Source organism: Syngnathoides biaculeatus, chromosome 9 (assembly GCF_019802595.1).
Source record: "Syngnathoides biaculeatus isolate LvHL_M chromosome 9, ASM1980259v1, whole genome shotgun sequence".
NCBI lineage: Eukaryota > Metazoa > Chordata > Actinopteri > Syngnathiformes > Syngnathidae > Syngnathoides > Syngnathoides biaculeatus.
The window spans coordinates 6641147-6657633 of record NC_084648.1 but is presented as its reverse complement, the minus strand read 5'-3'; the positions used below and the strand labels follow the sequence as shown (position 1 = coordinate 6657633).

The 16487-nt window shown below is 44.3% G+C and overlaps 1 protein-coding gene across 1 annotated transcript; it reads right to left on the bottom strand.

Annotated features, from left to right (window-relative positions):
- Window positions 1-1035: 1035 nt before the first annotated feature.
- Window positions 1036-16116, bottom strand: LOC133506329 (axin-2-like). The gene is made up of 10 exons (XM_061830367.1): window positions 15284-16116; window positions 13437-13577; window positions 10967-11069; window positions 9529-9669; window positions 8142-8557; window positions 7872-8021; window positions 7557-7790; window positions 7336-7437; window positions 5401-5526; window positions 1036-2724 (listed from the first exon to the last, which is right to left on the bottom strand). The coding sequence occupies exons 1-10, from the start codon at window positions 16114-16116 to the stop codon at window positions 2598-2600; spliced, it is 2373 nt and encodes a 790-aa protein (XP_061686351.1). The 3' UTR covers window positions 1036-2597.
- Window positions 16117-16487: the final 371 nt, after the last annotated feature.

Here is a 16487-nt window from a genome sequence, read left to right as displayed (position 1 = left end):
GTTTTGAGGGAACGTACAATTGGCATGCCGTGTGAAGGTGTATCAGTGCCTTTGGCGTGAATTGAATGTTCATTTCTCTACTTTAAGTCTTCTCCAAAGGCGTTTCAGAGAATATGGCAGTGCGTTCACCAAGCCTCAAAGGCGCAGACCACATGTAACTATCCGCACCAGCTTGGGGCCTCCACATCCAACATCTTCACCTCCAAGATGGTTTGAGACCAGCCATCTGGACAGCTGCAGCTATAATTGGATTGAATAGCCCAAAAATCTTTGCAATAAACTATCAGTAAGCATCTCAGGGAAGCTCATCTGCATGCTAGTCCTCCGCATCTGACTGCAGTTTGTCGTGGCAACTGACTTCAGTGGACGGATTGTGACATTGGATGGTGTCTTTCACTTTTAACGCCGTTCTCTTCACAGATGACTTCCATCTTTCACTGGACAGGGCAAATGGAAGTCTGCCTGTATGGCCATCGTGAGGATGAGCGGTTTTCTGGTGTCAGTATTGTGAATCAAGCGGCTTTTGGTGACAGTGGTATTTTGGTATATGAATGTTTAATATGTTATGGACAATAAGCACAGATGTATTTAGTTGCCATTTTGAATCCAGAACCATAATGAGATCACAACCCACATTATTGTTCCATTTGCATATCTACAGAATATTTATTCTTTTGTCTGTGACTAGGCCTCAGTGGCATAAATAGAATAAGATTTGTTAAAATCGATTAGTGTGGCTTTTTTGTGATATCGTGAACTATTTTCTCTTTACGCCCATGGAGTTTGCCACCCCATAGTTTTCTGGACCACACTTTCCGAAAGGTCACTGGTCAAGTCATAAATATTATGCTAAAATATATATTTTTTTGCTCTTTAGCTTTTCAAGGCTACAAGAGCACGACTTGGAATACATAATCCATACTGTTTGTAAAAAAAAAAAAAATTGCCACATACATTGCTGATGGGAGTTCAAGTAAGAAGTAAAAATAGTGTGAAAATAAATATCAACTGTGAAAGAAATTCCTCCAGCAGAGATTTCGTTTGAAAAATATAAAACTTTAATAAAGGCTACATCTCTCAATAATTACAATAATTATAGGTCCATGTAAATCTTTAAATGAAACTCTTTATATAATGTATAATTTACAGTTTTGATAGAATGAAAAAAAGGCTGTGGTGTAAAAAAAGAAAATAAACAAAGACCAATAAACAAACATGATTACATGATATCATTAAATGCATAAAAATATCTTTTTGACATAAAAACCCTTCTGAAAACCAAGGGATATATATTAAAACCCTGAAACAGGGTAGCACATGGTATGGCATCCATTTAGGCACAGGCGCTGTACTCCTAAAACATCAGCAAAAGTGTGTTCTTCTAAGTGTTGTTTTTTTGAGCATATCATCCTGATGTGCAACACGTGTGTCAGTATCCATACTTTCCAATGCATAATTACAATGTATACAGGAGTTCTGTTCAATACAAAGTCACTATAGCAACATTCAAAGGATATCGGAGCCATTGTTCTTCATTGTTCACTGTTCATCCCCTCTCACGCTTCTTCTAGCTCAGCTCAAATCGTTTTGGTGTGAGCCGTAAACGCGGCCATTATTAGATAGTACAACTTGTGCACCAGGTCTCAGCTCTGTGTGCCTCCCCCTGTGCAAAGCCCAGTTTACAAACAAAGGCACAACACAAAAAAAAAAAAAAAAAAAAAAAACACAAGCAAAAAAGGATCCGAGCTCTGTTGCCAGACCAGAGAGACAAAAAGTGAGCTCCGGCAAAGGGGGAAGGAAACGCGAGTGTGACGAGACGAGCATCTCACACTTTCAGCAGCATATAAGACTGGGATTGACCATTAGAAGCCTTGACCAAGACCACAGAAGGATGTCAGGTTGGATCAGAGGGGGGTAACAAGGCGGTGGTGGGAGGTGCTAGGCTATTGTCACATCCTTTGTGTAGAGTAATATGGGACAAAACAAAATACGAAACAATTTCACCACAGTATTCTCCCAACATTCAAAGCAGCTTGCCTTTTGGCCAGAAATGGGGAGAGTGTAAAAACAAGGTTGGGAGGGTTTTTTTTTTTTTTTTTTTCCAAAATAAATACTCAATAAAAACCTTCAACTCGTGACAAAAACGCATCTAAATACAATACATGTATATATACATATATGCAAGTATGTATATGCACATGTATAAACACTTTGTAACTATGTAGTAAGCTGAAGCGCAGGCTGGGCGGCGTGCTGCGTCTCCAGTTCTCTCGCTAGTCAAGCCACAGTCTCTTCTCCTTATGCATCACAACAGTGGTTAGATATTCAAGAAGCTGTAAAGTTTTTTTTTCGAGTCATTCCCTTGTGTTTCTAAGGCTGGTTGGTTGAGAAAATCAGGGAGGGGCGGTCCCTCCTCTGGGTTAGGCATACTTCATTGGCTCGTCTTCCTTCAATCACTCCTTGTGCTGGATATATTAACTCTTTTTTTTTTTTTTTAGCTTAGTATTAATCATTTCTAGAAATAAAGTTCATTACAGACTCTTTTCCTCAAGTTTCTGGGACTTTAGCTTTTGGTGTAAAGGAAGTTACTAGCGTTTCTAGTCCATCCTCTCCACCTTACCCAGGACCTTGCCATCGTACGTTGGCAAAACCGTGGCGTCCTCCCACACCTCCTCGAACACGGCGCCGCACTCAAACTCGTCGCTGGCCTTCTTAAAGTAGTACCTGTGAAGGACAGACAGAAAAAGACGGCGTGACGGAATGGACTGCGTGCGTTTTTGGACGTTGAGAGAAGGAAAATAAAACCTGACGTGATCTGACTTACGGAAAGGTGCCAACGCAACTACTTCCGTTCAAACACTGGCACTAAATTCTCTTTAGTCCAAATCAAACACTAACAGACACGCAGAGAGCCAGAAGGGGATCGTGCTCAAAGCAACTTTAGTCATCGCTTTCATGGCATACTCCACACTTCAAAGGTAGAGAGTGACTCCACCTCACACCGCTGCATAAACACAGCTCAACCCCAATTTAAACACAATCCAAGCTGTGTGTGTGTGTGTGTGTGTGTGTGTGGTTCTGTACATCCACTTGTTCGTCATGACTGCTCGCCATTCAACAGATGCCTATCATTTAGCAACCTCATATTAAAGTTGAAGGGTTAATTAGAAGCTGCCTTACATTGCCCCTACCACCCCCTCCCCTTTCCAACCCTTCAGCTTCTAATTGGACAGGCTGTCAAGTGGAGGCCTTTTCTGTCACATAGGTTGACATTTCAGGTGCCTCAGAGTCTGCATAAGCGCGGTCCGCTGCTTGCACACGAGCACATACGATCCCCACGTTCCTCCCTTGCATACACAAACACGATCGGACAGCAGAGAAGGCCGAGGAAGTGGAGTGGAGGCTGTCCTGACTCAGCGAGTGGGAGCAATATGTCGGATTTGGCCGGAGCCAGAGGGGCTTTGCCCAGTGGGGGTGGGAGGTGTCTCCCGGACGTTAAGGGTCACCTCGCGATCCCACTCTTCTTCTCTCAAGCTGCGATAACTCCCAGGTTTACTTTGCTCCCAGTTATTGTGAAGCCGAGACTCCTAATGACGTCTCCTTTTTACTTTCAAGCCAGACTCGGATCAGCGGGAGGGGATTTAATGATAAGCTTTCTAATGTAAAAAAAAAAAAAAAAAAAAAGTAATTTTCACTATATTTTGCATGCACCATTCACGCACCATTCAAAAAAGTAAGGCGCTGCATTTTACTTGCCATTTTCCACCTCCAAGTCATGTAACGCCACACGTCAATGAGTGAGGGGCATGCAAAACCCGAATGTGGCATGAGCGCAACTACATGGCTGTTGTGCTGCTGTGCGTCTGGTGTGGAAGAGCTGATTGCTTTGTTGAGACTCTGTGGGCCATCTTCATAAATTTAAAAACAAAAATCTGATCAATGTTCGACCGCTCCATGATGGCTGGATTTACACCACAAATGCTTGAAACTGATCATTCTGTTTCAGTGCACGAGAGAGACAGACAGTGCCTTTCCATTGGAACACGTTTTATATGTGGTAGATTTTTTTTTTTTTTCTCTCTTTGCAACATCTGGCACCAATATTGTCTGGCAGAGCCGCAGCATACTGTTCTCTGTTGTACCGGTGCCATGTCCAAATTAACCAACTCCACACATTCTACCACCATTGAAGCCAAACTCTTCATGTCCGCCTCCCTCTTCAATGCTCTTGCTAAAGAATTTTGAGTTAACGGGGGTGCAAGGACTTGTTTCTCTCGCCTAACAAACAGATGGGCCTGCAACCTCATGTTGATGGCACACAGACAAAGTAACTATTGATAAATGATGTATTTATTCATCTTTTTCATCGGTTGGCCACTACATTTAATGAAAACAGTCAAATGCACATTTCCTTTAAATATTTCTTTATCTGACGTTGGCGGGAGCTACAGAGGAAGGTGCTTACACCATTTGATTTTAATGCCTGATGCAATAATGGCGAAGAGGAATTTGAAGGCCTCTCAGTCTTTGTGCACGAAATAAAATGGATCAGGCTTCAAAGACATTTTATTAAGGCTGCCTTACCATGGAAATCAGTACCAGATGTGCAAACAAAATTGCTGCTGAACCCCCACCCCCCTTCGGTGGATCAGCCCAGTTTCTTTTCAACTAAAAGGCTCCAGTACTTCACACTCTGTTCTCATCTTACAAGCACATGACCAATAACAGTCAACGCAGCGGACACCCAACGATGGATTTACACCGCACGGTTCCAGTGACACGATCGTGAATTTTTGCTCTCAAATGAAACAATTCAAAAATGTGCCATGGCGGTGTCCAGATTAGCGAAAAAAAATCAATGCAGAGAATTGGATGTCCTGAAACATCCTCAATGGAATAAGGCCTCTTCCAAATGTGAGCAACAATCTTGAGATGTTATCAGCTCGCTGATATCTAAATCTAATGGACAGTGAATGTCCAATAGTGAAAATAATTGAGGCCAGTGGAGTTCAGTTGTGGTTACCTTCATTTAAACCAGAGGAGGAAAGAAACAGTTCAGGCCAACTAAACTTATGTAATGTTTGATATTTTATTTTTAATTTTTTTTTCATTAAATGTTATCGCCCACTTTTGAGTCATTTATTTAGTTTTACTCGTGCAATTTGAACATCTGCATATGTGGATTGTTTCATGTGTTCCGTGAAGGCCAAAACAGTTGCATGTGTCACTGGAAATGTGGTCCCCAAAACGGCATTTTGGTAGAATCAGAAGTGGGTACTTGAACCTGCAGCGAAAATCCCGCCGAAAAATCCCTTTGACTTTGAAAGGTGGTGAAGGAATGTGAATGAAGAGTACTGGTGTACAGTGTGTATATGGTTATGTTGTCGGTGGCGTATTTACCGGTAGTTGCCTTTCTTGCTAAGCTGTTCTTTAAAGTGTCCCAAGGTGAGGCAGTGGGTCTTCATCACACTCCGGTAAGGAATCTCCTCACCACAGAAGAAGTAGGTGACCATTAGTTCGTTTGACCTGTGTTTAAAAAAAAACAAGACATGCTTTAAACATCTTCCTTGTTTTTGTGCTATTTCTTTTTAGTAGAAGATGCCGTTTAAACAGATAGCCCGACAAACGTTTAAGAAATTAAATGGGCAACCTAACTTGATCTAGACATTCAAGCAGGTTTAATCTTCAACGATTAACGAGAAAGAAGTGTTTTTTAGGGACGAAGGGTCATAAGTCATATTCCCCTGTGTGAGCAAGTCAGAAAAGTCTGTGCACATTCACCCGTCCGCCCATTTACGCACCCTGGGTGGGGCAACCCTAAAATGTGGGCATCCCCTGTCTAATCTAGCTCGGTGCACACATTCCTGTGGAATAAAGCTCTTTTCCCTCTTCCGCACGCCAGAGGCTACAGGAAGTCGAGCGCCTCGTGAAGGTGAAACTTCATATAGCCCATTTCAAGACGTGTAACTGCCTGCCGACAGCTGACTTGTACTGATGCCGCAGGACACACCTGACCCATCAAACTCACCTACGCTCACTGATTGCCCAATGGCAGTCATGTGCCCCTCCCAGATTATGCACACTGCCGAATGGCAGCATATTATGTCATGTGAATTGGACATAAATGTTTCTGCCAGCTGAAATTTTTGTCACCAGTGGGGAGCTTTTAAGCTTTAAATATGCTGCTGGTGGGTTGGAAGTTTTTTTTTTTTTTTTTAGTGCAGGGCTCGCACTAGACTCATTGCAATGGTGCAATGCTGAGTTTGATATTGAATCATTTGTCAATTTCTTCTGTCAGATGTCAAATATGCTAAAGTGCCTCACGCGGTCTGTGGTTAGAGGGCATCAATGACCTACAGAACGGCACGTACACACTTTGTTTACTGATGGACATCCAAATCACGTGTTCTTTCATTACCACAGTGTTCTGACGAAATGACTCCTACTGGATTTCTTTCATTAAGAGTTAAAGCGTATCGTCTTCGAGTAATGCACGCATCTCGCTGGCAACAACATCTGCAATGGAAGGTATTTTCCCGTTTAACGTTTGCGATATTTTCCAAATGAATTTCTATGACATTTACAATGCTCGGAAAGACTCTATGCTCCATGATTTAAAGCCCGCCACAGACTTCAATGGGTCACGCCTCCTTGGTGGCTGTGCACACATTTCCACAATATGCACAGTGGGTGTCCCCAAAGTCTGGATGGGAAAATGCGTGTAGCTGGAAGGTATACAAGCCAGGTGGGTAGAAAAAACAAAAGAAAAAAAGACTTGCACATGAAAAGAAGAATATGTCTCTATATCCTCACGACTATATAAATGGGAACAAACAAGTTGTAAAGTTCCACCTACAATGATTTTAAGACAATCCTCATTGACACACAGCTGCAAAAACACCCAAAGACAATGTCATATGAATGGAACAACACACAAACTGCTTACATCTTAGGCCTTTTCCAAGAGTATAGATCTATAGTGTATAGTGTCTAGAGTGTTTCTATATTGTAGAGTATCAGGGTTGGGTTCGAAGTTATGGGGGTAAGTGGTCTTCTCTTCTCACAGTAAATTTTGCAAGTTCTTCATCTTGAGCGACACGCAACAAACGATTCATGAATGAATGCAGCGTGCATTCACAAGCGTGTCCTCTATTTTAGAAAAGACACGTCTTTCAGTGTTTACAGGGAGTAAAATCACTTTTGAAAAACTTTTCATTTTGAAACACGTTTGTGTGCTTGTGCTCCAAAAGCAAAAAAAGGGAGATAAGGTGTGAAATACTTCAAGTTCGAAATAAAGATCATCACAATCATAATGAAAAAGAGTGAAATCCTTACTCGTCCGTTTGTAGTCCAAGAGTGGCAAGAGAACTCCCTCCGGCTGGGAAGGCTGTGGCTGGATGGCTCTGATCTCTGAGGCTGACGGCCACTGTTGAGTGCCTTTTAAAGTCAATTAGATAAATTGGTCACGAGTACTCAAATCACTTTGACGATAAATGACTGGAAACCATTTAGATGAATTCATTTCATGTCAAATCTGATTGTTTGCATGGGCCTACCTCGGCTTTGGTGGCTTGGACACCTCCTCCAATCTACGGCAGGCCTCTTCAAGCTGTGCTAGAGTGTTTGGCGGGGGCAGCGGTGGCATGGCTGGGTCCTGTATAAATGGATGGCCAGGGTGGTGCCCACGAAGGTTCGCTCCAGAACCAATGCCACCCCCACCCCATAACGAGTGACTTCGGCCAGGCAGGGTTTTGAATTCAAGGGGGTTGGGCTTCTTAAGGCCGGGGTAACTGTCACAAAAACAAAAGGCTCACGTGAGCAAGAACTCATGACAGTTCTGTAGAAGCCCGAGTGGTTGGACAGACACTTACCCGTGAGGCTTGTGTTTGCCCTGTCTCTCGCTCTCCAGAATCCACTGCCAAACATTTTGAGACCGGTCAGTGGTACCAAGCGGAAGGCATGTTGACGACAAACCCTCATTAGAAGATCTGACTTGCCGTCTTGACAAAGTGCTGCAGCGACTAGTGGAAGAGAGGCACATCAAGATAGAACTTCAAACTTCAACGTTTTAAGATATCGAGGACTATTTGGTGACGAGCCATGCTGACAGTGACCGACTGCAGGTTCTGACTGATACTCACACAGGGGTAAAGTCAGAGTAATTGGCGCCTCCGGAAGGGCAGAGGCACTGTACACGCTGAGCTGCCTCAACCTCAATTTGCTCCTTCGTCTTGGGCCCAGCATGATGATGGTGGATATAGTGGTGATGGGTGTGCTTTGTGGACTGCCGGCCCGGCATCAGAGCAGCGCCAGGATAAGCACCGAAGAAGGACCCGTGACCTGACGATACCAAGGCACCCGTCCGTTCTGGGGAGTGTGAGCGGGGTGAGTGTCGAACCACGCCGGGGGACTGGCAGCCAGGTGTCTTCAGGACCCGTGATAGATGATCATCGAGGATAGCTTGGGGGTCCTCCTCACATTGGTTACCAGATGGGAGAAGAGGGTGATGGAGGGTGATGTTGCTGGAGAGATCTGTGCTTTCCTCTTTTTCCTCCTCCTGAGCACGTAAAAAAAAAAAAAAGAAAATAAAAACAATCCAGCATTTAAAAAAACATTTTTATAAATATATATATATATATATATAGTCGTACATGGGAAAGGCAGAAAGCTGAGAAATTTATGTTTCAACTTACACCAACTTATATTTATAATCCTCAGAAGTCAGCGAGAGTAAAAGCCTGCATAACTTGATTTGAATTTCCTTTTTGCCACACTGTTATCATCGCTAACAGGCTTTGGGTGTGCTTCATCTATAATGCAGGGTGCCTATGCATAACAAAGAGACTGGCACTACACATATTCAGCTAACGTGCCACTAGAGAGAAGCTAAGTGCTAACTATTTGAAGAAACTTCAAGAGTATCGAGAAACCCAAGTTTTAAAGTTACACTGGATGAAAAACTGGAGGGCATGGTGGAAAAGGGAAGAAGCAGACAGACTTTTAAATCCCTAGGCTTCATCCCTGTTCTTTGACATGCCAAATCTGGCATAACGGCTCATGTACCTTAAGCACTACTGTTGCGCTGATGTGATGTAACACTTTATACAGTTTCCCAATAAACTGATGCTCAAGACAGATAGCATTACTGTTTCAAATTGTGTCCATCATATTTTCTGCACCGCAACAACAAACAAAGAAAAACTGTAGTCGATGATGACATGCTACAGTGCGATGAAACAAGGTGATTTGGGTTCTCCTACGAAAAAGGATTAGGCCACAAGTGTGGCCGTCTTTCAGTTTTTAAAACGCATCAGATTGAAAATCATTCCAAGATAAGTGACCTGGATGAAGAGAACCCGGGAAATCTCATTTTGATGTGTTTTTTCCCATTCAAAATAAAATTCCATTGTAATGCTTTCTATGTGATTTTTGGGGAGGCTTTTCTTTGAACAATATCATAATACAGCCAAGCAGCATAATTCTGGTCAATATACTTATTATTATACAGACTGAGCTGTGCGTGACTACCTCTTGGATCTGCTGTAGCCTCTCCGCCAAGGAGCTCATGGTTTCTTGCTCTCGCTTCAGTTTCTCGAGCCGCGTTATGAGCTGGGCGGCAAATGATGCGGGCTCAACAGGGGTCATCTCTTTCGGCAGACGATGTGTCCTCTGCAGGGTAAACAACGCGGTGGGAAGGTTAGCTTTAATATGTAACTGTGACGTGTTCCTGACAGATGCAATATGGCACACTAATCCCCTGTCCTTGCCCTAATCCAGTCTTGTTCCAAAAATCCTCCAACTATTCCAAAAAGCATGATCCAGATGCCCTTGCCCCCGCTAACCTGAACCCCCTTTGCTGCCCATCACACCCCAGATCTCCCCATGGCCAGTGCCCTTGGCAGTGCCAGGCTGCTGGGTAGCAGTTGGTTCATTGCTTGGAGGGGAGGCCCCCTGCCTGCACCCTCCGTAGCCCAACCAAGCCATCAGCTAGGCGGCGTCTGAAGTCAGCACACTTCAAAGGGCCCTTGTCAAACATCAAACGCACATCAGGGGTGGGAGGGACACACGGCTTTAAACCTCCGAATAAAAGCCAGATATTGACGGAAAAGAGGGAGCGAGTAAAGAAGGAAAGAAAATGAGAGAAGTGCGACAAAATTAACAGCATGAAAATAATAAGGGCTGAGAATGTGCAATTTTATGGTGGCAGTGGTGCGGTGACACTGAGGGAGCCGGACAAAGGCAAGAAGACGGCGCAAGAGTCAAATAGCAGGAAGATCTAAGGCAAAGTAGTCATTCGTTTCCAAGTTGCATGCAGGGCAGCTCACAGATACTCTAGTCACATTATCCTACTTTAAATACATTCGCCCCCTCTTTTCTGTTATTTGGAACACTGGCTTTCTTGGTTTTGACTTTTTTTTTTTGTTTTTCTCTCATCTCTTTGTATACACGATGAAGGGATAAGAAGAAAGGCGAGTGAAGCTGCTGGCAAAGGAGCACCAGTCCTACATGCACCCCCCCCCCCCCACACACACACCCCCGCCTAGGGCTGGTACATCATGGGAGTCAGAGCCATCTCCAAATCAGGAGGGAAACATTAAAAGAGTGCAAGTGGGAAAAGGGAATAAAAAGAGATTGAAACAGAGAAAAGCGAGGAGGGGAAAATGAGGACCAAACAGCACTGTAAAGCGTGCACACACACACACACAAAAGCACACAACTCGTCCAGCAAATTTTATTTTTATTTTTGCTTCAAACAGATCCACATCTGAACGGAGTAGAGGTTTTCACCCTGCTCTACAAAAGCTCATTTAGGTAACTTGTGTGAACTTAATGTTGAAGAGGCCTCCCTCCCACATTTAGCTACATTTGTTTTTTGCGTGATGCAGGACAGAAACCACTTTATAACTCCGCCAACATCTTCTAATAAAGGTACGTAAGACAAAAGGGAACATTTCAAAAGGCTTACTGGAAAGTGGGGAAGTGTAACCTGGCCGTTGATCTTGACACTGCGGTTCATCTCTCGCTGGAGATGCTTCTTGGGGGCCAGCTTATAAGGAGGGATTCCGTCTCTGTAAAGTAAAAAAAACAAAAACAAAACAAAAAAATTCCACCATTAACATTGACATTCCCTTTAAAATTAAACAAACCAAACTTATCTGATGGCAGCTCTTCGCTACCGACACCACAACTTCCTTGATAACTACTGTTATTTTGAAGCATTTGGGGGAGAAAAAAAAACGAAACAGCTGGGCATCAGTTCATCAGCAAAGTGACAAACACAACATCCCCAAATGCGTACCACTAGTCACACTACAGAAAAGTCAAAAGGCCTCACTCAGATCTTTCAAGCCGAGGCAACAAAAACACACCTCGCAAAACCCGGCAGAACAATGGGCGAGATATGCTAAACACCCTCCTGGGGACTTCAAAAGAGCCTACTGATAAGATTACACCTTGTCAACTTTGACAGCACTCCTTCATGCAACCAAATACGACACACTAATCTCAATAGCTGGTTAGAAGGTTTTCTGTATCACTGACAGAACATTTCATTATGAAGACTTTCCAGCCTGCTGACAATTAGGCAATTATTATGGCAATTTTAGTTTCTCCAGTTTGCTCGCCTTTTGAGTCAGTTGCCACGTAAGAGGAGCCAATTATCTTGGCCGTTTTGGGCTGCTCAGAAGTATCTGACCTAGCCCAAGCGCTACTTTTCTGCTACTGCTTTGAAATCTCACACTCATGCACATATGCACCCACTGCCATCTTCGTTTGGCAAGCGCTTTGCTGTGAGCCTCTGATCTGAGCAACATCAAAAGGCTGGTTTGTAAGATAAGGTAATGTTTGAAGTTGGTGCTGCAACATTCCCTCGCGTCCAAGTAAATCCATAAATAAGATATAAGTAAAAACTGAAGCCCTCCATCAACCCCCCCCACCCACCCAAAATCCTCTTTTTTTTCCCTAGTTCTTTATCTGGGAAATTAGATTCAAATGTGCAGAGTGCCTTTTAAGCACTAATCAAATTGTTCCCTCGAATGAAAGCGGAGGAAGCTGCTGTTTTTGTATTACTGAAATCCATTTGGGCGGATAGACAAAAGAACGCGAGTCAAGGACGGGAGAGATGTGTATCGCGGACCTTGGTGAGAACTAAAGGAACATGACATTTGACACACAGTCATATTCAACAAGCGGTAGAATTTAAAAAAAAAAAATCATTATTGAAATCGTTATCACGCATATTCCGTCCGGGCAGGACAATGCTTTATTTTAAGGTGGATGAGTGGCCCTCCAGCAGAACTACTCCCTCCACTCACCAACAAGTCATCCTTGCTCCAAGAAAAGTGAGGAAAAGCCAAACTTAAAAAAAAAAAAAAAAAAAAAACCCAAACAATCCTACTTTTATCAACAAAATATCGAGCAAATATCGTCCTTGGGTGATTTTAATCAACCCAAACAGTCTGCAGACTGGTGAGACAATTTGGCAGCTTGATGCTTTGTGGAGGTTTTGGAAGGGAAAACAGACGTACTCTTTCATGGCTTCATGGGCCCTTACTTTATGGGCTTCTCCTATTCAGTTGTGCAAGTCATTTTCAAAGCAGCCAGCCACCCTTTTATCCCCCTAAGCCCCCCTCACCCAACAATAGGCTGAAAGCGATTCAGTTAAGCCCTTTATACTCCACGCACTTTATTTTCTCACTCTCTTGCACTTTGAGCCCTACCACTCCCGCAACAGGCTCTGGAGGGTGGAAGGGAGGCGCTGTGGAGGGCTGGGTCACGATGGAAGTGGTTTTTGGGGGTGCACCAGTCTGGCCAGGGGGGAGTTCCTCTGTCCCAAGGTCTATCAATGAGTAACCCCTGTGAAAGCCTCGCAGACACATGATCTCAGCACGCCACAGAGGCCAGTGGCAGGAAACCGACCCACCATGTGAGTAAGCCTCCTTTCATTTGGTGCCAACATTTTTCAATGAGTTTGTCTTGGGGCCCAAATGGCCATTTCCCTCCCCCTCTCCTTTAGCTCTTCAAAGAGAAGTACGATTAGATAATATGAAGGGGGAAAAAAATAGGTCTGTTGTGGCAGAAGGGTGGGCGGGAAGTTCTGCATTTCAACTTTGAGGAATATGAAGCAATGTCCCCACCCACATCAAGACAATCTCATATTTTCGGCCTTCTCTCCCACATGTAATGCATCACAAAATAAACCTCAAAAAGGTCTTTAGACATAATGCCTTACGTAGTTCTCTCCCTTGAAGACATGATAACGACACATTTATTGCCAGCGACAAAGAAAAGTTGAGTTTGTTGCTCTACAAGTATCTCTTCATACCTGGAAATGTCTAGAAAGTGTGTTTCCAAACATGTTGAGGACATGGACATAACATCAACGGGGATTTGACCAGTTTGTGAGGCGCTACATTATCTATTAAAAAAACACTTACACACTACTGTCTGTCATTGACATTGAATCGTCAGTCGTAGCATCGCTGGAGATCTCACTGTCGTTGGCGCTGGTGGCAGGGGCGAAGATGTAGCCAGAGTTGACGAAATACGGGCTGGCATTGTCTCCGCGACGGTGTGCCCTGCGGACAAAAGGAGAATCCACATTTCAATGTGACGTCTTTCAATTTTGCACAGCGAAGCACGAGTCTGCGAGAACATGTCACAGGATTGATGTGTGCATCTAGATGCGCATTCAATCTAATTAGCAAGATAAACGGGACAACTTGAAGTTTGTTTTGTTGACATCCTCAGTAGATTTCTGTAATATGAGTCATTAGCACAACACTGTGTCATCCATCCACATTAAGGGATCTGTCTCCCCCTTTTATTTCATGCCATCATTCTTTCTAGCATTTGCTCTCTCCAGTCTGGCAGACCTCCCTTTCCCAAACTCCCTCGCTCTCCTCAAGTCTTTCTGTGCGACTATCTACTCTCCTGCTGTGTTGCATTCCAGTTGTAGTGGTGAAGGGGGTGGGATGAGGAAGCGAGGCGAAGAGGAGGAAGGGGGAACTTGAGCTTTTGCAGAGTGGGGGAGAGGCAAAGGGGGTAGGAGGGCCCCTTTCTTTATGAGAATCCCTTCTGCTGGGAGTGCTGAGAGGAGAACCCCAGCATGACTAAAGCTGTAGGCCCCAAGCACAAACCTGACCTTTGGAAGGTCCGCGAAAAGAGTCAGGTATTTAGCACAGCTGGGCTTTCTGCACCCCCACTTTCTTTCTCCATCTCTTTTCTTATTCCACGACCCCCCTTACTGTCTTCCCCTCTCCCCCCCCACCCTCTTGTCTCTCCCTGCAAAGCACACTTGGTCTCACAAGCAATTTATTTCCCAAACAAGAAAGATAAAGTACTGAAGTTGCACACCGAGTAGTGGCAGAAAGTGGAACTGAATTGAGGATGTTTTACCACTCTGGAGTTGCGCATGGGAGATCTAAGACAAAAAAAAAAAAAAAAAAACACAAAACACTAGAACAGAGAATCTGTGCAGTGCCAAAATGAGTTCCACATGTTAAAAAAGGAAACAGGTTGACCTACAGACAAGGGAGAAAATGTGTCTTTGTGATTGCTATGTCATTTTTCACTAAAGATGAGCAACGCGCATCATCAACCGCTTTGCTTACTGGTTGACGATGTTCAAATGAATAACTACACCTTGTTGAAATGAACGCTGATCATGGCAACAGCACCACATATGGGTCAAGTGCTGTTGTGTGTTTCCGGATTCCATGATTACTAGTTTAACTATTAATACAGTGTTGTTAAAAACACCTTTTCAAGAAAAAAAAATGTCTCTAGTTGAACCAGTTAATAACTAGTGACCAGAATTTGTTTTGGCGAGAGACATTTGATGATCATACTTGCTGCTGGCTATTTTCTAAACCGTCGAAGAACGAAAACCATATTGTTGGACTGGAAAAACTTTTTCCCCCCATCTAGCTGTAGTAGTCTGGCACTCGGTGTGTGAAGTCATGCCTGCACCGGAGGAAGGCTTTCAAAGCACAGGAAACTTGAGTAAGCCAGCAGAGTTACCTGGAAGACACAGTTTACTTAAAAGGAAGGCTCAGCTCCATTGATGTTTTGTACCCAGTGCACCCCCCACCCGCTAACCCCTTAACTAACTCCAAGGCAGGAGGGCACAAACATAAAGAATGTTATTCTAGGACCCTTTGATCAACCGTCTTTCCCCCACACCCCTACCCCTCTCCCTTTGCGCGAGCTGACATGAGTAAAGTATTCAATGAAAACTTCCGATGCAGTCCGACGCGCATCCTTCAGGAAATATTGTTCTTACCTGCAACCGTTCTCCAGAATTTCAGCTGCAGTCCGGCTGATGGCGGTGGCCCTCAGCGATTTAGCTGAAAGTCCGACCACAGAGCCTAAAGCCTTTGCCTTCAGGTCATGACAGCTCCACTCCTCTTCCTCCATAAGCGGTGGAAGGTATCCACACATAAGCTTGACGCTGCCGAGCGTGCCGTGATTCACGTAAGCGGCGTTCTCGCAGCCGGTGCGCATATATTCACGGTATATGTCAGAGGTCAAAAACATCTGATAAGCGTTCTCTTCCATGTTGGACTGGATCTCGGTCTGAGCCTGGTCAAACATGGCAGAGTCTATCTGCTGCTTTTTAATACTATCCTTGATGAAGGTCTTGGTGGCGGGTTTGAGCTGCTTGGCAACGATGCTGTTGTTCTCGATGTACCGTTTGAAAATAACTTTGGCTACTCGCAGTGTTTTGGTATCCTTTAAGTCCATTTGCCTGAAGCCGTTGCACGCGAACCAAAAGTCCAAGGTGTCCACGCAATTGTCCTGCTCCAAAAAGGTTCTAAACAGGTGAGCACCGTCTTGATCGCCGAGAAGAAAATGCAAAGACTTTGTCCATCGGATCAGCGGCGAGTCTGGGGACGCGCTTCCCTCCGGCTCCCCGAGTCCATCCTCGTTCCTCCTCGGAGTGGAGCCGGGGAGCGCAGCGGCGGCGGGGGTATCTTTAACCTTGTTAAGGGCTTTCATTTTTCCAGACCGGCTGGGTATGCAGCATGACGACGCTCCCTCCTCTCCTGGTACCGGAGGACGAGGAGCATCTTCTCGGAAGCTACTGCTGATGTGCTCCGTAAGCGCCCTGCTCATGGCTCCAGCTCCGGTTGCCAAAGTGAGAGTGCCGTGGTGCCTCCACTGAGCTCCAGCCTAATCCTACTCACTCTCTAAAAGCAGCGGGGGAGCTTCTCAGCTCCTCTTCACTCTGAAACACACAAAGTATTGATCTAATCAAAGCCATATCCTGCTGAACTTCAAAGGAAGACATCAAGTAAACAGTCCCTCTTTTCTTAAAAAAAAACGGAAAAAAATCAATAGGTTCAGAAAATGAAAAGCTTTTTCTCAGTTTCATTTGTCTATTTATAATCTAAAGGAGAGATCAAATGAAGCCCACATTCTTAACGTGCACTGATCTGTCACATCAAAACATTTCGGAAGAATAAACCAACCCGAGAATTAACTCT